Source organism: Mesoplodon densirostris, chromosome 6, assembly GCF_025265405.1.
Source record: "Mesoplodon densirostris isolate mMesDen1 chromosome 6, mMesDen1 primary haplotype, whole genome shotgun sequence".
Lineage (NCBI taxonomy): Eukaryota > Metazoa > Chordata > Mammalia > Artiodactyla > Ziphiidae > Mesoplodon > Mesoplodon densirostris.
In genome coordinates this window covers 15,256,437-15,280,268 of record NC_082666.1, presented here as the reverse complement: position 1 = coordinate 15,280,268, position 23,832 = coordinate 15,256,437, and the positions used below count along the sequence as shown (strand labels likewise).

Here is a 23,832-nt window from a genome sequence, read left to right as displayed (position 1 = left end):
CTCTGATTACCTTCTCTCTTAAACATTCATTTATTTTAGCTTCCATGGTACCAACTGTCCCTGATTTTGCTCCTTTCTACTGGCCATTCCTCAACTTCTCAATGTTTTTCTCAGCACATGTTAAACAGGCTCTTCCATAAGTGAAGACTCCCAAGGGATGTTTTCAATTACCACTGGTAACCTGATGACTGTATTTTTTTTTTCAAGCACTCTCTTTTGAGGGTTAGAACCATTTATAAAACAACTACCTACCAAGTCTCTATTTGGATGTTCCAGGTAGTTTAAATTCAACATTTCCAAAGCCGCCTCATCATCTTCAGACACAAACAACGCCCCCAAACCCTCCTGGCCTTCCAAGGCTCCCTATTGTAATAAAAAGTAAAACCACCCACCAGTTGACCAAGTTAAAAATGTTCCCCCATTCTTTTTCCTATTTAACCTAGATCAAGTGATTCATCACTTAAAGTATGACCTTGCTAAGTCCTTTGCATCTTGAGCCTTCCCTCTCTTTCAACATTCACATCCAAATACTGAGTCTTCGGTCTCCTTAAAGTATCTCAAGTTATGATTTTGTTTATATGACATTCTTGAAATGATGCAATTACAGAGATGGGAAACAAATTAGTGGCTGCCAAGGCTTAGGGATGATAGGGAAAAAGGAGACTTGTGACTCTAAGCAGATAGCACTAGGGAAATCTTTGACGTGATGAAACTGTTCTGTATCTTGACTGTGGTGGTGGTTACATGAATCTACACATGCAATAAAACAGCATAGACTATACACACACAGTGTACCAATGTCAGTGTCCTGGTTTTGATATTGTACTATAGTTATATAAGATGTAACCCTTGGGGGAAACTGGGTGAAGGGTACATGGGATCTCTCTATACTGTCTCTCCAACTTCTTGCCAATCTATAATAATTTTAAATTTTAAAAAATTAAGAAAAACATATCTCAAATCCCCATCAATGCTACTTTATTCCAAGATACTCTCCTTTCTCACGTGGGTCACTGCCATAGCATTCTATTTTCTTGCCATACATTTTTGCACCTTCTCCCAATGTTCCCCCATCAGTGCATTCTCTCCATTTTAGCAGAAGTGATCTTCCTAAGATGACAACCTGAACATGCTTTGCCACTGGGCAAAATCCTCTAAATCTCTTTTGTCCTTAGAACCTGGTTCCTAAATTGTGTGCTGAGATGCTGCGAAGTACCATAGCAAGCCACAGGAGCACAGTGGAATATTTTTAATGTTTAAGCGAAATGAGGGATACTTGATATTTACTGGGTATCACAAAAACTACTACCCTGAGGTAGTTCACAGTTTCAACATGAAAACACACTACATTTCTTTCAATAATGGCATATCTTTGTTAAGGTAGGTTTTTGGCAGTTGGTATAATTATAAAACTGCAGAAAAATTAACAAGGGACAGGAAAGGAAGGTGGCTGTATCGAATTGCAAGGGTTGAGCGGTAGTAACTGTGGTTATTTAAGGATAAAATAAAGATACTGTTTTTTCCTTAGATTCACATGTATCATTTTCCAAATGGCTACTAAACTTTTGGGGACATAAATACTTCATTAAGTTGTTTGTACTTACGTACTTAATAAACAGAATTATTAGTATTTCTCTGACCTAGGGAAATAAAATCACTGAGACTTTAAGAGCATCTTGAAATGAGAAAATGTGGGAGCCATCACCTTAGGGTAAAGTTCAAAGCCTTTTATATAACATTCATAGGGCTTCGTGACCTGAACCCCTTCTGATTTCTCTGGCCTGCATGCTAACATTTTCTCTGCCTATCACTCAAAATGAGTTATCTGCAGGTCCTCAAACAAGTCTACCCCTTTACAGATACCCCCTCAAAACACACACACACACACACACACACACACACACACACAGCGCTAACTTCCTTTGCCTAACTCCCACCATCCAGATCTCAGAAAAAGGTTTTCTTCTTTAAAGGCTTTCTTAATCTTGCAAGGTCAACTTCAGCACCCTTCCTTCGCACTAATACTGCATTTTATACTTCTTTCCCTGCACTCCTTATACGAGGTAGCAATGTGGTTGCTTATTGTCTGCTTCTCCCCAGCTACATTTGGTGCGCTTGAGGCCACAGATCAGTAAACTCTGGTGTCAGCAGAGGCTCGCACAGTCCCTGCACATGGTAGGGATTCAACAAATCCTTGCCGAATTCATGCACAGGTGAGCAGTTCCTTCCCAAATCAGACAATCCCAAACCATTTAGCAGTGCAGAGACTTCCATATCATTTATATTCACCTCTTTTTTTTCTCACACAAACCATCCTCCCCCATCAACGTGGTATAAAGCCGGATGTCATACTAGAGTCACAGAGAGCTTGTCACAAGCACTCAGGGATGGAGGCTGCTGGCCTTCTGTCAAAAACAAGGCCGCAATTTGAAAAAAAGCAGAGTTACCCTCACCACTGTACACACCCGATCCTGAAATGCTCTGATTACTGTGAAGGTGCTGAGGTGGGAAGCCACCTCTGGGGGCCCAATGTATCCCGAGCAATACACATCAAAGACAACCTGGCAGGCACCGAGAAGATGAGAGGTCGCAGACTGCTCCTGTCACCTGGGCTGATTAATAAATTAGACGCTTGCAAATCATGAGACGTGTACTGTTTACAGGAATCAATGCGTGCTGATTGCTTAAGGGTGCTTTGCCAGTGTGTAGATCTCTGGATTCCTGCCACATGTGGCACAGGGCATCAGCAATCTTCCTCTCTTTTGTCCTCTTTCTGTGTTTTCCTCCAGATAAGTGTCCTCTTAATATGAGACTGGAGTTATGCTGTCTTCCTAGAGTACCTGGGCTACAGTGCACACAGGTCAAGCACCCCTCTTGTGGTTGGAGGTCTCCTGAAAGCTTTCGCAGAGTTCTTAGGGATGAATTTGCAGGTAGGGGTGTTTCAAATACAAATGGGTAACTTGTTTTAGTTACTGGTCCTCAAGCACTTGCTCTCTGCTAAATGGGATCATACCTGGCAGAGCCAGGATTCAAACCAAGGTCTGCCTGAGCCTAAAGACTTGCTCTTCATCGCTAAACTTCAGCGGCTGTGTTAGGGTTCACATCAGCTTAGATACTGACTTGCGGCTGGAAGTTTCCATCAAGGTTTGCAGAGACAAGTCAGGTGCAGATAAAGGGTGGGATGCAAAGCCTTCCTCCAAGCTAGTCTGGGAATCCACTGCTACTGATACCTAGTAATTCTCATGCCCAGAAGGAAGGTCTTGAGAGATAAGGAAATAGCCTGGAGGCAGAAGCCTGGGCATTCTGGTTCCTTTCCTAAGAGACACAAAAGTATCCAGTGGCTGTAGAACTCTCCATAAAAGAATGCATCCTGGGCTTCCCTGGTGGCGCAGTGGTTGAGAGTCCGCCTGCCGATGCAGGGGACACGGGTTCGTGCCCCGGTCTGGGAAGATCCCACATGCCGCGGAGCGGCTAGGCCAGTGAGCCATGGCCGCTGGGCCTGAGCGTCCGGAGCCTGTGCTCGCAACGGGAGAGGCCACAACAGTGAGAGGCCCGCGTACTGCAAAAAAAAAAAAAAAAAAAAAGAATGCATCCTGCCACAGGGTGCCTAGAAGGGAACTAGGGCAGGTAAGCCTGGATGCAGCCCAGGAAGGGAGTTGCCTGACAGGTAGGTCCCAAGCTTTGTTGGTAGACCTGAGTGGTACTTGGGAGTTAATGAAGTCCATCTTTATAGCCTTTGTCTTGGCTCCAGTGTCCCCTTCCTCTCCCTTGAATTACTGCCACAGCTTTCTAACCCTTCTCTCTCATTCCCTTCCACGCATTCCTCACGCTGCAGCCAGAGCAATATTTCTAAATGTATATTGGACCATGCCAGTCTCACGTTTCAAACCCTTCACTGTTTTCCTGTCGCCTCTATCAGACAAGGAACAGGTTCTAACCTGAACCCACAACAAACTATGCTTCTCAAACATGGCGCAATTTTCCTCTGAGCCAAAACGTAACCACAATGTAAACTCAAAGTCAGTGTTTTTCAAACTGCAAGGTCTACCCCGTCAGTGGATGCTGAAATCAATGAAGTTAGTAGACACCAGTATTTTAAAAAATAAATGAATCAGAAAGGAATAGGTTATATTAGAACGGTATAGAGTAGAAAATATCAAGATGCATCACATGGAGTAAGGTTAAGTATTTTTTTCATGAGTTTTCATTTCAATTACATATCTTCTTATCACTAGGTTTACTGAGTGTCAATGTGAAATGTATTTCTTAGCATGAGTGAGGTCAAGAAATGTAAAAATGAAACAAACAAAAAAACCCCACTGCTCTAAAGAGATATGTACTAGTACTCTGACAATTAACTGGAGTTTGAAGGTTGTTTGAAATCAATTTGCCATCCTAAATGCCTTTCACTGTTGGCTCCAAGCTGCCATCCAGCCTTATTTCCTAACATCACTACAGTAGGACCACCCCATTGGTGGAGGAAACGTTCCAAGATGCCCAGTGGATGCCTAAAACCATGGATAGTACATAGAGCGCTATGTATACCATATGTTTTTCCTATATATACATACCTTTGATAAAGTTTGATACATAAATTAGACACAGTAAGAATTTAACAACAGTGACTAATAATAAAAGAATTATAACAATATACTGTAAAAAAGTTATGTGAATGTGGTCTCTCCCCCTCACCTTTCTCTATAAATACCTTATGATAAAAATGTAATGCCTGGGCTTCCCTGGTGGCACAGTGGTTGAGGGTCCACCTGCCGATGCCGGGGACACGGGTTCGTGCCCCGGTCCGGGAGGATCCCACATGCCGCGGAGCGGCTGGGCCCGTGAGCCATGGCTGCTGAGCCTGCATGTCTGGAGCCTGTGCTCCACAACGGGAGAGGCCACAACGGTGAGAGGCCCCCACGTACCGCAAAAAAAAAAAAAAAAAAAAGTAATGCCTTTTCCACCTTATCTAAGCCCTTATCATGCACTTTGGCCATAACTTTTGCAGTCTGAGGTGTGACAGCAAAGCTAGCATGAATTTCTGTTTCCTTCTTCACAATCTCGCAGATAGAAGATTCATTCTTACCATAGATCTTAGCTACCTCAGCATATAAATGTTTTTCTTTCCTTATTGAGAACTTTCACCTTTTCACTTAAAGGAAGCACTTTACCGTTTCTCTATGGCCTATTTGAACTGCCAGCACCACTACTCTGGCACTTTGGGGCTATTATTAAGTAAAATAAGAGCTACTTGAACATAAGCATTGAGATCCCAAGACAGTTGATCTGAAAACCAAAACCGAGATGGCTACTGATTAACGGGAGGGGATACACTGGACAAAGGGATGATTCGGGTCCTGGGAGGGGCGGAGCTGGGCAGTACAAGATTTCATCACACTACTCAGAATGGTGTGCAATTTAAAACTTTTGAGCTGTTTATTTCTGGAATTTTCCATTTAATATTTTTGGACAGCAGTTGATTGTAACTGAAACCACAGAACATGAAACCTTGGCTAAGAGGGGACTACTATACTACTCAAAATACACACACACACACACACACACACACACACAGCTCCAGGCTTTCTTCTGCCTCTTTGCCTTTGCAGGCCCTACCTCCCTTTATCTGGGCTGCTTTTTCCCCCACTGCCTTCTCATAAAATCCTAATCCGCATTCATTGTTGAGACTTCCGGGGAACACGGCGGAAGAGTAAGACGCGGAGATCGCCTTCCTCCCCACAGATACACCAGAAATACAGCTACACGTGGAACAACTCCTACAGAACACCTACTGAACACTGGCAGAAAACCTCAGACCTCCCAAAAGGCAAGAAACTCCCCACATACCTGGGTAGGGCAAAGCGGAGAGATTCCCGCACAGAGGATCGGTGCCGACCGGCACTCACCAGGCCGAGACGCTTGTCTGCTCGCCCGCCACGGCGGGCGGGGCTGGGAGCTGAGGCTCAGGCTTCGGTCGGAGCGCAGGGAGAGGACTGGGGCTGGCGGCGTGAACACAGCCTGAAGTGGCTAATGCGCCACAGCTAGCCAGGAGGGAGTCAGGGACAAAGTCTGGACCTGCCGAAGAGGCAAGAGACTTTTTCTTGCCTCTTTGTTTCCTGGTGCGCGAGGAGAGGGGATTAAGAGCGCTGCTTAAAGGAGCTCCAGAGACCGGCGCGAGCGCGGCTGAAGGCGCGGACCCCAGAGACGGGCTTGGGACGCTGGAGAGGCTGCTGCCGCCGCCAAGAAGCCTGTGTGCAAGCGCAGATCACCGTCCACGCCCCCCTTCCAGGGAGCCTGTGCAGCACGTCACTGCCGGGGCCCCGGGATCCAGGGACGTCTTCCCCGGAAGAGCGTACGACGCGCCTCGGGCTGGTGCAACGTCATGCCGGCCTCTGCCGCCGCAGGCTCGCCCCGCCTCCTTGCCCCTCCCTCCCCCCGGCCTGACTGAGCCAGAGCGCCCGACTCAGCTGCTCCTTTAACCCCGTCCTGTCTGAGCGAAGAACAGACGCCCTCCAGCGACCTAAACGCAGAGGCAGAGCCAAATCCGAAGCTGAGACCCGGGAGCTGTGAGAACAAAGAAGAGAAAGGGAAATCTCTCCCAGCAGCCTCAGAAGCAGCGGATTAAAGCTCTACAATCAACTTGATGTACCCTGCATCTGTGGAATACATGCATAGACAACGAATCATCCCAAACTGAGGAACCAGGAGTCAGTGCTGTGCCTCTGAGGTGGGAGAGCCAACTTCAGGACACTGGTCCACAAGAGACCTCCCAGCTCCACATAATATCAAACGGCGAAAATCTTGCAGAGATCTCCATCTCAACACCAGCACCCAGCTTCACTCAACGACCAGCAAGCTATAGTGCTGGACACCCTATGCCAAACAACTAGCAAGACAGGAACACAATGCCACCCATTAGCAGAGAGGCTGCCTAAAATCATAAAAAGTACACGGATACCCCAAAACACACCACCAGCCGTAGACCTGCCACCAGAAAGACAAGATCCAGCCTCATCCACCAGAACACAGGCACGAGTCCCCTCCACCAGGAAGCCTACACGACCCACTGAACCAACCTTAGCCACTGGGGACATACACAGAAAACAAGGGGAACTACGAACCTGCAGCCTGCAAAAAAGGAGAACCCAAACACAGTAAGATAAGCAAAATGAGAAGACAGAAAAACACACAGCAGGAGAAGCAGCAAGATAAAAACCCACCAGACCTAACAAATGAAGAGGAAATAGGCAGTCTACCTGAAAAAGAATTCAGAATAATGATAGTAAAGATGATCCAAAATCTTGGAAATAGAATAGACAAAATGCAAGAAACAGTTAACAAGGACCTAGAAGAACTAAAGATGAATCAAGCAATGATTAGAAACACAATAAATGAAATTAAAAATACTCTAGATGGGATCAGTAGCAGAATAACTGAGGCAGAAGAACGGATAAGTGACGTGGAAGATAAAATAGTGGAAATAACTACTGCAGAGCAGAAGAAAGAAAAAAGAATGAAAAGAACTGACGACAGTCTCAGAGACCTCTGGGACAACATTAAACGCACCAACATTCGAATTATAGGGGTTCCAGAAGAAGAAGAGAAAAAGAAAGGGACTGAGAAAATATTTGAAGAGATTATAGTTGAAAACTTCCCTAATATGGGAAAGGAAATAGTTAATCAAGTCCAGGAGGCACAGAGAGTCCCATACAGGATAAATCCAAGGATAAATATGCCAAGACACATATTAATCAAACTGTCAAAAATTAAATACAAAGAAAACATATTAAAAGCAGCAAGGGAAAAACAACAAATAACACACAAGGGAATCCCCATAAGGTTAACAGCTGATCTTTCAGCAGAAACTCTACAAGCCAGAAGGGACTGTTAAAGTGATGAAGGAGAAAAAACTGCAACCAAGATTACTCTACCCAGCAAGGATCTCATTCAGATTTGATGGAGAAATTAAAACCTTTACAGACCAGCAAAGGCTGAGAGAGTCAGCACCACCAAACCAGCTTTACAACAAATGCTAAAGAAACTTCTCTAGGAAACAAACAAAACAGAAGGAAAAGACCTACAATAATGAACCCAAAACAATTAAGAAAAAGGGAATAGCAACATACATATCGATAACTACCTTAAATGTAAATGGACTAAATGCTCCCACCAAAAGACACAGATTGGCTGAATGGATACAAAAACAAGACCCATATATATGCTGTCTACAAGAGACCCACTTCAGACCTAGAGACACATACAGACTGAAAGTAAGGGGATTGAAAAAGATATTCCATGCAAATGGAAACCAAAAGAAAGCTGGAGTAGCAATTCTCATATCAGACAAAATAGACTTTAAAATAAAGACTACTAGAAGAGACAAAGAAGGATACTACATAATGATCAAGGGGTCGATCCAAGAAGAAGATATAACAATTGTAAATATTTATGCACCCAACATAGGAGCACCTCAATACATAAGGCAAATACTAACAGCCAGAAAAGGGGAAATCAACAGTAACACATTCATGGTAGGGGACTTTAACACCCCACTTTCACCAATGGACAGATCATCCAAAATGAAAATAAATAAGGAAACACAAGCTTTATATGACACATTAAACAAGATGGACTGAATTGATATTTAAAGGACATTCCATCCAAAAACAACAGAATACACATTTTTCTCAAGTGCTCATGGAACAGTCTCCAGGATAGATCATATCTTGGGTCACAAATCAAGCCTTGGTAAATTTAAGAAAACTGAAATTGTATCAAGTATCTTTTCTGACCACAACGCTATGAGACTAGATATCAATTACAGGAAAAGATCTGTAAAAAATACAAACACATGAAGGCTAAACAATACACTACTTAATAACGAAGTGATCACTGAAGAAATCAAAGAAGAAATAAAAAAATACCTAGAAGCAAATGACAGTGGAGACACGACGACACAAAACCTATGGGATGCAGCAAAAGCAGTTCTAAGAGGGAAGTTTATAGCAATACAATCCCACCTTAAGAAACAGGAAACATCTTGAATAAACAACCTAATCTTGCACCTAAAGCAATTAGAGAAAGAAGAACAAAAACACCCCAAAGTTAGCAGAAGGAAAGAAAACATAAAAATCAGATCAGAAATAAATGAAAAAGAAATGAAGGAAACGATAGCAAAGATCAATAAAACTAAAAGCTGGTTCTTTGAGAAGATAAACAAAATTGATAAACCATTAGCCACACTCATCAAGAAAAAAAGGGAGAAGACTCAAATCAATAGAATTAGAAATGAAAAAGGAGAAGTAACAACTGACACTGCAGAAATACAAAAGATCATGAGAGATTACTACAAGCAACTCTATGCCAATAAAATGGACAACCTGGTAGAAATGGACAAATTCTTAGAAATGCACAACCTGCCAAGACTGAATCAGGAAGAAATAGAAAATATGAACAGACCAATCACAAGCACTGAAATTGAAACTGTGATAAAAATCTTCCAACAAAAGCCCAGGACCAGATGGCTTCACAGGCGAATTCTATCAAACATTTAGAGAAGAGCTAAGACCTATCCTTCTCAAACTCTTCCAAAATATAGCAGAGGGAGGAACACACCCAAACTCATTCTATGAGGCCACCATCACCTTGATACCAAAACCAGACAAGGATGTCACAGAGAAAGAAAACTACAGGCTAATATCACTGATGAACATAGATGCAAAAATCCTCAACAAAATACTAGCAAACAGAATCCAACAGCACATTAAAAGGATGATCAAGTGGGGTTTATTCCAGGAATGCAAGGATTCTTCAATATACGCAAATCAATCAACGTGATACACCATATTAACAAACTGAAGGAGAAAAACCATATGATCATCTCAATAGATGCAGAGAAAGCTTTTGACAAAATTCAACACCCATTTATGATAAAAACCCTGCAGAAAGTAGGCATAGAGGGAACTTTCCTCAACATAATAAAGGCCATATATGACAAACCCACAGCCAGCATCGTCCTCAATGGTGAAAAACTGAAACCATTTCCACTAAGATCAGGAACAAGACAAGGTTGCCCACTCTCACCACTCTTATTCAACATAGTTTTGGAAGTTTTAGCCACAGCAATCAGAGAAGAAAAGGAAATAAAAGGAATCCAAATGGGAAAAGAAGAAGTAAAGCTGTCACTGTTTGCAGATGACATGATACTATACATAGAGAATCCTAAAGATGCTACCAGAAAACTACTAGAGCTAATCAATGAATTTGGTAAAGTTGCAGGATACAAAATTAATGCACAGAAATCTCTGGCATTCCTATATACTAATGATGAAAAATCTGAAAGTGAAATCAAGGAAACACTCCCATTTACCATTGCAACAAAAAGAATAAAATATCTAGGAATAAACCTACCTAAGGAGACAAAAGACCTGTATGCAGAAAATTATAAGACACTGATGAAAGAAATTAAAGATGATACAAATAGATGGAGAGATGTACCATGTTCTTGGATTGGAAGAATCAACATTGTGAAAATGACTCTACTACCCAAAGCAATCTACAGATTCAATGCAATACCTATCAAACTACCAATGGCATTTTTCACAGAACTAGAACAAAAAATTTCACAATTTGTATGGAAACACAAAAGACCCCGAATAGCCAAAGCAATCTTGAGAACGAAAAACGGAGCTGGAGGAATCAGGCTCCCTGACTTCAGACTATACTACAAAGCTACAGTAATCAAGACAGTATGGTACTGGCACAAAAACAGAAAGATAGATCAATGGAACAGGATAGAAAGCCCAGAGATAAACCCACGGACATATGGTCACCTTATCTTTGATAAAGGAGGCAGGAATGTACAGTGGAGAAAGGACAGTCTCTTCAATAAGTGGTGCTGGGAAAACTGGACAGGGACATGTAAAAGTATGAGATTAGATCACTCCCTAACACCTTACACAAAAATTAGCTCAAAATGGATTAAAGACCTAAATGTAAGGCCAGACACTATCAAACTCCTAGAGGAAAACATAGGCAGAACACTCTATGACATAAATCACAGCAAGATCCTTTTTGACCCACCTCCTAGAGAAATGGAAATAAAGACAAAAATAAACACATGGGACCTAATGAAACTTCAAAGCTTTTGCACAGCAAAGGAAACCATAAACAAGACAAAAAGACAACCCTCAGAATGGGAGAAAATATTTGCAAATGAAGCAACTGACAAAGGATTAATCTCCAAAATTTATAAGCAGCTCATGCAGCTCAATAGCAAAAAAACAAACAACCCAATCCAAAAATGGGCAGAAGACCTAAATAGACATTTCTCCACAGAAGATATACAGACTGCCAACAAACACATGAAAGGATGCTCAACATCTTTACTCATTAGAGAAATGCAAATCAAAACTACAATGAGATATCATCTCACACCAGTCAGAATGGCCATCATCAAAAAATCTAGAAACAATAAATGCTGGAGAGGGTGTGGAAAAAAGGGAACCCTCTTGCACTGCTGGTGGGAATGTGAATTGGTACAGCCACTATGGAGAACAGTATGGAGGTTCCTTAAAAAACTACAAATAGAACTACCATATGACCCAGCAATCCCACTACTGGGCATATACCCTGAGAAAACCATAATTCAAAAAGAGTCATGTACCAAAATGTTCATTGCAGCTCTATTTACAATAGCCAGGACATGGAAGCAACCTAAGTGTCCATCAACAGATGAATGGATAAAGAAGATGTGGCACATATATACAATGGAATATTACTCAGCCAGAAAAAGAAATGAAATTGAGCTATTTGTAATGAGGTGGATGGACCTAGAGTCTGTCATACAGAGTGAAGTAAGTCAGAAAGAGAAAGACAAATACTGTATGCTGACACATATATATGGAATTTAAGAAAAAAATGTCATGAAGAACATAGGGGTAAGACAGGAATAAAGACACAGACCTACTAGAGCATGGACTTGAGGATATGGGGAGGGGGAAGGGTAAGCTGTGACAAAGTGAAAGAGCGGCATGGACATATATACACTACCAAACGTAAGGTAGATAGTTGGGGGAAGCAGCCGCATAGCACAGGGAGATCAGCTCGGTTCTTTGTGACCGCCTGGAGGGGTGGGATAGGGAGGGTGGGAGGGAGACGCAAAAGGGAGGGGATATGGGAACATATGTATATGTATAACTGATTTAATTTGTAAAATAAAATTAAAAAAATAAATAAATAAAACTAAAAGCTGGTTCTTTGAGAAGATAAACAAAATTGATAAACCATTAGCCACACTCATCAAGAAAAAAAGGGAGAAGACTCAAATCAATAGAATTAGAAATGAAAAAGGAGAAGTAACAACTGACACTGCAGAAATACAAAAGATCATGAGAGATTACTACAAGCAACTCTATGCCAATAAAATGGACAACCTGGTAGAAATGGACAAATTCTTAGAAATGCACAACCTGCCAAGACTGAATCAGGAAGAAATAGAAAATATGAACAGACCAATCACAAGCACTGAAATTGAAACTGTGATAAAAATCTTCCAACAAAAGCCCAGGACCAGATGGCTTCACAGGCGAATTCTATCAAACATTTAGAGAAGAGCTAAGACCTATCCTTCTCAAACTCTTCCAAAATATAGCAGAGGGAGGAACACACCCAAACTCATTCTATGAGGCCACCATCACCTTGATACCAAAACCAGACAAGGATGTCACAGAGAAAGAAAACTACAGGCTAATATCACTGATGAACATAGATGCAAAAATCCTCAACAAAATACTAGCAAACAGAATCCAACAGCACATTAAAAGGATGATCAAGTGGGGTTTATTCCAGGAATGCAAGGATTCTTCAATATACGCAAATCAATCAACGTGATACACCATATTAACAAATTGAAGGAGAAAAACCATATGATCATCTCAATAGATGCAGAAAAAGCTTTCAACAAAATTCAACACCCATTTATGATAAAAACCCTGCAGAAAGTAGGCACAGAGGGAACTTTCCTCAACATAATAAAGGCCATATATGACAAACCCACAGCCAACATCATCCACAATGGTGAAAAACTGAAACCATTTCCACTAAGATCAGGAACAAGACAAGGTTGCCCACTCTCACCACTCTTATTCAACATAGTTTTGGAAGTTTTAGCCACAACCATCAGAGAAGAAAAGGAAATAAAAGGAATCCAAATCGGAAAAGAAGAAGTAAAGCTGTCACTGTTTGCAGATGACATGATACTATACATAGAGAATCCTAAAGATGCTACCAGAAAACTACTAGAGCTAATCAATGAATTTGGTAAAGTAGCAGGATACAAAACTAATGCACAGAAATCTCTGGCATTCCTGAATACTAAAGATGAAAAATCTGAAAGTGAAATCAAGAAAACACTCCCATTTACCATTGCAACAAAAAGAATAAAATATCTAGGAATAAATCTACCTAAGGAGACAAAAGACCTGTATACAGAAAATTATAAGACACTGATGAAAGAAATTAAAGATGATACAAATAGATGGAGAGATATACCATGTTCTTGGACTGGAAGAATCAACATTGTGAAAATGACTCTACTACCCAAAGCAATCTACAGATTCAATGCAATCTCTACCAAACTACCACTGGCATTTTTCACAGAACTAGAAGAAAAAATTTCACAATTTGTAGGAAACACAAAAGACCCCAAATAGCCAAAGCAATCTTGAGAACAAAAAGTGGAGCTGGAGGAATCAGGCTCCCTGACTTCAGACTATACTACAAAGCTACAGTAATCAAGACAGTATGGTACTGGCACAAAAACAGAAAGATAGATCAATGGAACAGGATAGAAAGCCCAGAGATAAACCCACACACATATGGTCACCTTATCTTTGATAAAGGAGGCAGGAATGTACAGTGGAGAAAGGACAGCCTCTTCAATAAGTGGTGCTGGGAAAACTGGACAGGGACATGTAAAAGTATGAGATTAGATCACTCCCTAACACCATACACAAAAATAAGCTCAGAATGGATTAAAGACCTAAATGTAAGGCCAGAAACTATCAAACTCTTAGAGGAAAATATAGCCAGAACACTCTATGACATAAATCACAGCAAGATCCTTTTTGACCCACCTCCTAGAGAAATGGAAGTAAAGACAAAAATAAACACATGGGACCTAATGAAACTCACAAGCTTTTGCACAGCAAAGGAAACCATAAACAAGACCAAGAGACAACCCTCAGAATGGGAGGAAATATTTGCAAATGAAGCAACTGACAAAGGATTAAGCTCCAAAATTTACAAGCAGCTCATGCAGCTCAATAACAAAAAAAAAACCCAATCCAAAAATGGGCAGAAGACCTAAATAGACATTTCTCCACAGCAGATATACAGACTGCCAACAAACACATGAAAGAATGCTCAACATCACTAATCATTAGAGAAATGCAAATCAAAACTACAATGAGATATCATCTCACACCAGTCAGAATGGCCATCATCAAAAAATCTAGAAACAATAAATGCTGGAGAGGGTGTGGAAAAAATGGAACCCTCTTGCACTGCTGGTGGGAATGTGAATTGGTACAGCCACTATGGAGAACAGTATGGAGGTTCCTTAAAAAACTAAAAATAGAACTACCATATGACCCAGCAATTCCACTACTGGGCATATACCCTGAGAAAACCATAATTCAAAAAGAGTCATGTACCAAAATGTTCATAGCAGCCCTATTTACAATAGCCCAGAGATGGAAACAACCTAAGTGTCCATCATCAGATGAATGGATAAAGAAGATGTGGCTCATATATACAATGGAATATTACTCAGCCATAAAAAGAAATGAAATTGAGCTATTTGTAATGAGGTGGATAGACCTAGAGTCTGTCATACAGAGTGAAGTAAGTCAGAAAGAGAAAGAGAAATACCGTATGCTAACACATATATATGGAATTTAAGAAGAAAAAAAATGTCACAAAGAACCTAGGGGTAAGACAGGAATAAAGACACAGACCTACTAGAGAATGGACTTGAGGATATGGGGAGGGGGAAGGGTAAGCTGTGACAAATTGAAAGAGAGGCATGGACATATATACACTACCAAACGTAAGGTAGATAGCTAGTGGGAAGCAGCCGCATAGCACAGGGAGATCAGCTCAGTGCTTTGTGACCGCCTGGAGGGGTGGGATAGGGAGGGCGGGAGGGAGACGCAAGAGGGAGGGGATATGGGAACAGATATATATGTATAACTGATTCAGTTTGTTATAAAGCAGAAACTAACACACCATTGTTAAGCAATTATACTCCAATAAAGATGTAAAAATAAATAAATAATTATAAATAAAAACTAAAGAAAAAACAATCCTAATCCTCCTTGAAGACTGAGTCAAATACCCCTTCCTCTAGGATGCCTCCCTTGATTTGTCTTTTCCCCCCATCGTTCCCCACATTCATGATCCCAATGCCAAGGGTAGTTCCCATTCCCACCACAAACACTGCACCCAGCCAGCGTATTGATCAATCAGCGAACTGAGCCTATGGCATTGTGGTTATCTGCCCATCAGTCAGTTTTCCCCAAGACACTTTGAATTCCTTGAGGTCAGGGATCCAGTCTTTCCTCTCCCTATCTCCAGGGAATTGTCGTAGGGACTGGTCCGTAGGAATTCGGAGATCAGTAAACATTTTTCAAATGAATGAATGAGTGGCACGTGCTCCAGATCACAGATTGGATCCCTTTCTTTCTTCCTTAGCCAAGATTTGGGGCATAGAGTCTGAAGCTCCAAGGGCTTGTCTTCATTCTCCTCCTAATTTCCCCAGTCATAACAATCACCATATCTTATTATGTCAGTTTTAAGACCCCGTGTCAGTCTGTCCTTTGGAGGGAGGTGTGCAAAAGCCAGTCCATCTTCAGACATGGCTCCTGACTAAAGCTGAACAATTGCTCTGCAGAGATTGCAGCAAACTAAGCTTAGCAGCTAACAGAAGTCAGTTTGGTAATGGAATGGGAGCAGAGAGGTAAAGTACTGCAAAGGTACCAATTTGGTAGCAATAAAGCTATTGGGCTTAGAAGTGGAAGATCAATTTTAAATAATCAACACAGAAGATTATCTCTGAATTGATGCCAAGTGGCCCTGGAGATGTTTGCTGACTATCCCTCCCCATCCCTCTCTATTCAGGGAGAGCTTGATCCAAAATTTGAATTGAATGAGGGATAAGGTAGGGGCAAGGGCACAGGGTATTGATTCTCAGAGGTTGGTTAGTGATGCCAACCTCTAAGTGGCTGAAATTGACAATGACAAACGTGGGACACCGTCCCCGTCTCATCTTCTTTTGAGCCCACTTAAAGAGAAAAAAAAAGTATGCCTTAATGCACTTTGCCCAAGCTGGTTTTTTATGACTCAGGTTTTTTATGACTGTTTTTTTATGTGTATCTGAACCTAACAGTGGGTGCCTAAACATCTTACCTCCTATAGAATACCACAGTCAGATGAGAAACTCACCAAATCTCCCAGAACTCCTGGAGGAATGGAGGCTGGTTACTTCTGGGGTAGAAAACTAGTTTCCCTTAAATGCTACTTCTCTGCAGCAGGAAGCAAAAATCAATTCACCTTCCTTAATGCATCAACTGCCACCCTGATCTGAGGGCATATCTAAAAACATGGAAAATCCCTTCCCCTTTGGTCTACAGCCAGATTTTTTTGGGAACCCAGCACTGCACTGGCACCTATACTTCATTCCAACTCAAACTCATGATGACCAAAATCTAAAACCATTTTTTCTAATATCCTTCCCACCATCCCTTTTCCTTTTTTCCTAAAATCCTTGCTTTAGAGCAAAGGTGCTCAACCTCTATGATACTGGCATTGTGAGCCAGATAATTCTTTGCTGCAGAGGGCTGTCTCTGCATTGTAGGGTGTTCAGCTGTATCCCTGATCCCTGGCTTCTACCCACCAGATGCCAGTAGCAAACCACCTCCCCACAACCAACTGTGACAACCAAAAATGCCCCCCTGACATTTCTACATGTCCCATTAGGAAGCAAAATCACCCCTAGGTTGGTGGTTCTCATGTCTATCCTAGACCAATTACAAATCCAAATATCTGAGGAAGGACCCAGGCATCGGAATTTTTTAAAAGCTTTGCAGGTGATTCTGATGTACAGCCACTTCTTTGCATATTAAACCAAGGTTTCACCTTCCTCTGTAACTGTGGCTCTGGCCTTTGTTGAAGTTTTCATCCCCATACCCACAGGGTGAAATGCCAAATTTAGGAATAAGAAATAGTAGTGCAGAAATTTAAGAAATGAGGAGGAGGAAAAAAAGATAAGATTATTACTGGTGATAGGAAAACTGAAGCTGTTAATTCCATTTCTTTGAATTATAAACCAGGAAGTAGATTTAGATCAAAGTGTTCCAAGCAAAATCCCAACAGGTAGGGTGGCTTCCTCAGCCAGGGGCCAGCTCCCCAAGTGGAAGCGGTGTCTTTTCAGATGGCTTTGACACAGGCTGGCATCCAAAGAAGCAACTCAAGCTGCCAAAGCCAGGTAGAGCCAGTGCCTCCTGAAGCCTGCTCACCTGAATTCCGATCTCTCTGAGAAAAAGAGGTTGTAGGGTCAAAGAGGTTTGCTTAAACATTGTTAAACAGTCTAGGAAAGACCTTGAAAAGCCCTGCGGTAAGGAAGCCTGTATAACTTTGCTTGGTTTTCCAAACAAATATATGTATGTCATTTGGGAGGCAATATAGCATGGTTAAACATGCAGACTCTGGAATCTGCTCGTTTATGATACATTCTACTCTACCATGAAGTAGCTCTCTTTCCTTGGGCAAGTTATGCAAATGGTGATGATAACAATACCTAAGCACAGGATTATTATAAGGACCAATCTGCTGCAGTAATTTAGACACTGTGTGTCCACGCTAGACGCTTGGTAATCTTTCAACCTTAGCAACTGACTTATCCTTATTACTGTTTTTACTATTATTATTTGACTACGGGATTTTTTTTTTCTAGAAATGCCTTTTAACATTGCATTGAACTCCAGCTCCATGTGAGATACTTTAAGAAATGCTGATTTAGACAAATTTGAGCCACACTAATAGAAATACAACCCTTGCACCATGTGATATCAAGATTCTATCTGGAATCCAGAGGTTGGGGGGGTCTCCTTTCAAGTTCAACCACAGCATCCTGAATAGTGCAGTGGTGGACTTCACCCTCACCACCCCATGTCTGTAAGCTCCTCGAAGCAGGGACCTGTCTACCTTATATATCATCAATTCCCCAGTGCACAGCATCTGACAAACCTAAGCACCCAATATACACTCTTTTTTTAAATTAATTATTTTTAACATCTTTATTGGAGTATATTGCTTTACATTGTTGTGTTAGTTGCCGCTGTATAACAAAGTGAATCAGTTATACATATACATATATCCCCATATCCCCTCCCTCTTGCGTCTCCCTCCCACCCTCTCTATCCCACCCCTCTAGGTGGTCACAAAGCACTGAGCTGATCTCCCTGTGCTATGCGGCTGCTTCCCACTAGCTATCTATTTTACATTTGGTAGTATATGTATGTCAATGCTACTCTCTCACTTCGTCCCAGCTTACCTTTCCCCCTCCCCGTGTCCTCAAGTCCATTCTCTACATCTGTGTCTTTATTCCTGTCCTGTCCCTAGGTTCTTCAGACCCTTTGTATTTTTTTTGTATTCCATATATATGTGTTAGCATATGGTATTTGTTTTTCTCTTTCTGACTTACTTCACTCTGTATGACATACTCTAGGTCCATCCACCTCACTACAAATAACTTAATTTTGTTTCTTTTCATGGCTGAGTAATATTCCATTGTATATATGTGCCATGTCTTCTTTATCCATTCATCTGTCGATGGACACTTAGGTTGCTTCCATGTCCTGGCTATTGTAAATAGTGCTGCAATGAACATTTCGGTACATGACTCTTTTTGAATTATGGTTTTCTCAGGGTATATGCCCAGTAGTGGGACTGCTGAGTCATATGGTAGTTCTGTTTTTAGTTTTTTAAGGAAACTCAATACTGTTCTCCATAGTGGCTGCATCAATTTACATTCGCCCCAACAGTGCAAGAGGGGTCCCTTTTCTCCACACCCTTTCCAGCATTTGCAATATATACTCCTGAATGATTTCTGGACAAGGGCCACATCTCATTCATTTCAGCAGAATCATCCACCTAGCCCCATTCATTTAGCGAAGTATCTCTGCCACAAAACCTACAAAAGATATTTTTGTGAAACACATGAAGGAACCATCAAGATGGTGGATTAGAACAAAGATTTATGCAACTCTGATAAATGTGCAAGATGGTTAGGCAATCAGACCTGGTTTACCAAGATTTGATTTACATTCAACTTTTAGGTACTTATTTAAGGCTCAAAAGAAGGTGCACCATAAGCCACAAACCACTTGCTCTGAAACCAGTAGGGAAAACCACTCAATATGAAACCACATCTTGTGGCATAGTGACCACCATTATCAGTGACCGCCGCCCCCCCGCCCTGACTCTCCAAAACCAAAGCTTACAAAGGGTACCACAATCCTCCTTTTAAATCCACCTCTGAAATAACTGCCAAATTTATGGCAACTACTGATAATCTCAAAGTCAGGAAAAGAGAAACAGAAAAATAAAACACAAAAAGGCAGCGGGAACACAGGAAACACCCTTTGGACCAAACTGACTTTTAAAATACCACGAGAAGAAAAGAAATCATTTCTAGCAATACCATCAGCTGTCTGAGGTCAAGGAGGGAACAGCTCCTGCAAAATTCCAAGCTCTCCATGACTGATAGCTAAACTATTTCTTGCCACAGCTACACAAGGCATTTAATATTATCTCCATTTTACAGATGAGAAAACTAAGTCACAGAGAGGTTGCAACTTGTCCATGGTCAGCGGAAGTCTCTGGGTATTTGGTCATACACTAGGTAACTAAGAACTAAGAGAGGGTTATGACAACATAGAGTTAAGGGCTCACATTGTGGAATCTCAGAGGCCTGCTTTTATTCCTAGCTCTGCCACATCCCAGACGTGTGATGTGGACAATCTCCTTCACCTCTTGATGCCTGAGTTTTCTCATTCGTAATATGGACAATACTAGTATTTCCCTCACAGACTATTTAACGACTAATATATGTATGGGCTTACCAGAAAGTGAAACTAAATGATTTTATTAGAATGATGATTTCGAACCTTAATGAAAAAAATTTTCCAGATAAAAGAAAATTTAAATTTTACAAAGCATCTCACACCACGTTAATCTCATTTGACCTTGTCGGTAGGACAGACATCACTGTCCCTTTCTGGAGAAGAGAATATTGAGTATCTGAGCGGTTACTTATTCATACCTCTCTGCGGAATAATTGTTTGCTTATTCACTCTTTTTTCCCTCCATCTTCCACCCCACCTCTGAGCTTGGTGAAAGAGGGGATGGACCTTGCAGGGTGTGGGGTGTGTGTGTGTGTATGTGTGCGAGCTTTGTTGTTTTCTTTTGGTCATCTCTATATTACCGAATCATAGCACAGCTTACAGTACATGATTGGTGTTAAATTCTAAAGCACTGGATGTACGCTTGAGTGAATGATGCATGAATACATTTGCCCAGGATAAGGAAGCTAGTAAGCAGCTCCAAAATAAACACCTGAGTCTGCAGACTGGAAGTCCAGAGTCCTCTCTGATGTCGCATGCTGTATTTCCAAATGACAATATTTCATGGAATCATAGACTTTCAGAGAAGGGAAGGACCTTGGAGACCATCTTAGCGAACATTCCCCTTCCACAGATGAGAAAACAGGAGCTCAGAGAAGTCCCACTACTTGGCCTAAATCACACAGCGGGGAGGTGGGCAGATTGAGCCAGGACCCTGGTTCTCTGCCTCCAGGATCAAGGATGCTGTCCCTGTACCCAGGCAGATTCAAGTTCAGAAAACTCCCCCAGCCTCCACACATCAGCTCAGACTTAGGAGTGACAGAGCATGAACATCGTGCACCCAGACTACTGTTTGTGCACAGTTTATTGCTCAGCATGGGAAGCAACAGGAGAGAGGACTTCTGCTGGGATTTAATTTGAAAGGTTCTCATCATTGCCAGTGGCACAAACTCCCCACCACGACTCTATGAGCTGAAGCCAGCCTCTGCCTGCATATGAATGAGGACAGAGATGGCCTTAACCCACTTAAGTGAGGAGAGCAGACTTCTTCCCAGTTTCTGAAGCTCCCAGGTCACCCTGGGCTCTAGCCTGGATTCTAGGGTTGGGGGGACTGGCCAAAGCTTGAGGCCTAGGACATTTCAGAAAGGCTGGCTCTGTAGCCTCAGATAATACGGCACATGGTGGTAGTAAAGCCTTTCTTTCATGATGCAAATGTCAAGTTTCTAATGTGCTATGTCCATGTTAGCACACAGGAAGACACACTTCGAATCACCTGCGGACATGCTTTAGTGTTTCAACAAAGTAGTGAAGAGAAAACGTCAATTGACAGCAGTCCTGGAGAGCACATCCTTGTTGGCTTTTGCTCTGGTCTGAACCTGGCCTAGATGAGCACACACATCTCTGGGTACCTATTTGCATGTGTGTCCAGGTGAAGATTACAACAGGAGCTCCACCTAATCTTTCACACAATAGGTCCCAAATCAATGTTTATGATCTTCCAATTACGCCTATCCTGCACTTTCTCTTTTGTAGCACTTATACTGTGTGTGTGTGTGTGTGTGTGTGTGTGTGTGTGTGTGTTTAATTAATGTACTGCTATGAGAGCAAGGACCATGTTTGTTTTACTCGCCATTGTGTCATCTGCCTTAAACACAGTGCTGGGCCTCTAGCTGGTGCTTAATAATTATTTGAGGATTAAATAAAGGAAGGAAGGAATAACTAGATGACCAGGGGCCTGACTTCTGGATTAAACTCCATCATTTAATTAACCATGTGACCTTGGTTAAATCTTATATTTAATTTTAGAGCTAGAAAGGATCTTAGAAATCAGCTTGTTGGATGACTGCAAACTTTCGTTTTAGCAGTGGAATCCAAGGAAAAGCATAGGTGAAATATGAACACAGAAGCAGATGCAAACTTTCTTTTGTATAAGGGCCAACTTTCAAACTCGGATTTGACTATTCAGCACAGAATCACAGGCATCTGCAGCTGGTAGCAAATTCATGAATCATCCATCCCTAGTCCACAATGCCACACAACGTGCAAAGGAGATATGCGCATTTTCATGTCAAATATACAGAAGATGTAAGACCTGAATTCACGGCTTCCTAGCTGCAGGTTAGGATTTTTTCCTCCACCATGCTTCCTCGTCTCCTATTTCAATTGGCCCAGAAGTGTTCCTTGACCTTAAGACAAAGCTTAAGCTGTCTTAGAGAGAGCTCTGGAGAGTTTTTTGCATTCTCCAATTTATTTAAGTCCGCATTTTTTGTGTCCTTATGGTACAAGGCAGAACAAAAATCACTCTGGGGATCCAGAAATGAATTATATATAAGTCCTGGCCTCATAGAGTTTCCAGTAAGGTGAAAGAGAAATACAAGAATGGTATTTCTCCAAATGGTTGACAACTAAAGAGGTGTAAGTGTAGAGAGCTGTGGAAATATCAAAGAAAGGTGATCAGGTGGAGTGGGGAGAGTCCAAGATGGTTTCTTAGACTCTCAAAGAGGAAGAATTTGGGGCTAAGTCCTTTTGGGATGAGTAGGATTCCAAAAGGCCAAAGACCAGTTCAGACTTGCTCAAGAAAGAGGCATTCATTGAGTGTCCCTACTTGTTTCCAAATGTGTGAATATGTCTGGGTAGGATATTTGCTATATTACTAGCGTTTGCAAAACAACACAGCCTACACCTGATGCAACTGACTAAAAATACTGTCTGTGACTATGGATGCAGATAAACCAGGGTCCCACCACTCACAGACTGTGTGACTTTGGACAAGTTATTTCACCTAGCAGAAGCCCAGTCCCACCACTTACAGACTGTGTGACTTTGGACAAGTTATTTCACCTAGCAGAAGCCCAGTTACCCCTTCTATAAAGTGGAGAAAACAAATAGATGCTATCTCTGATGTTACTGTAAGGTTTAATGAGATAGTGTACAAAGTACTAAGCACCATGCCCAGCACACAGTAGTAAAAACTCAAAAAATATTAGCTATTCTCACTCACCATTGCTAATCTCTTGCCCAATGTAACAAATTAAATAGATGGATAAATGAATAAATAAATAGATAAATTAATAATGAAAAAGTACATAACAGCCTTGGCTCAGACACTCCTCTATACAGCAAGGCCCATGCCAATGTGTGACCCCCAAAAGCACTCAGTGAATGAAAAGCAAAGGCAAGCTTAGCCCAGCTCTTACCTGTATATTTTATATCTGGTTGTAAATCCTTGACGGTGTCTTTCCACAAAGGATAGGTAGCTCCTGGAGTGGTGGAAAGGCCCCCTGTCTGAAATAAGCCAATCAAATTCCTTGGAGACATGTTGGTCTGTCCCAGCTGGTTCCTGGTGGGAGGGCTGCACTGAGATACGGCCCCATACAAACAGGAAGTAGAGGAGCTCAACAAACCTCCAGTTCATGCTTTTCTGCCGGCCTTTTTCCTCTCATTCTTGCTCCATTCTGTGGAGTCCTATGAAGAAAAGAATAAAAAGGAGAGAGAAAGAAAGAGGAAACAAAAGAGGGAGAGAGGAAAGGGGGGAGGGTGAAGCAAAATAAAAGGAAGAGAGAGAGAGACAAAGGAAAATTTTTTAAAATGCTCTTAACACATCATCATAATCCTTTGTATCAGTAGAGTGTGTCAGGGTTTACAAAAATCA

General features: G+C 41.7%; 1 protein-coding gene across 1 annotated transcript in view; it reads right to left on the bottom strand.

The window, feature by feature from the left end:
- The window catches only part of BRINP1 (BMP/retinoic acid inducible neural specific 1), a 137,074-nt gene extending 113,479 nt beyond the window's left edge, over positions 1-23,595 (bottom strand). Inside the window, exon 1 of the mRNA XM_060101631.1 lies at positions 23,378-23,595. Within this exon, the coding sequence (XP_059957614.1) occupies positions 23,378-23,595 (218 nt within the window). The remainder of the gene's footprint in view (positions 1-23,377) is intronic.
- Between the last annotated feature and the right edge of the window lie 237 nt (positions 23,596-23,832).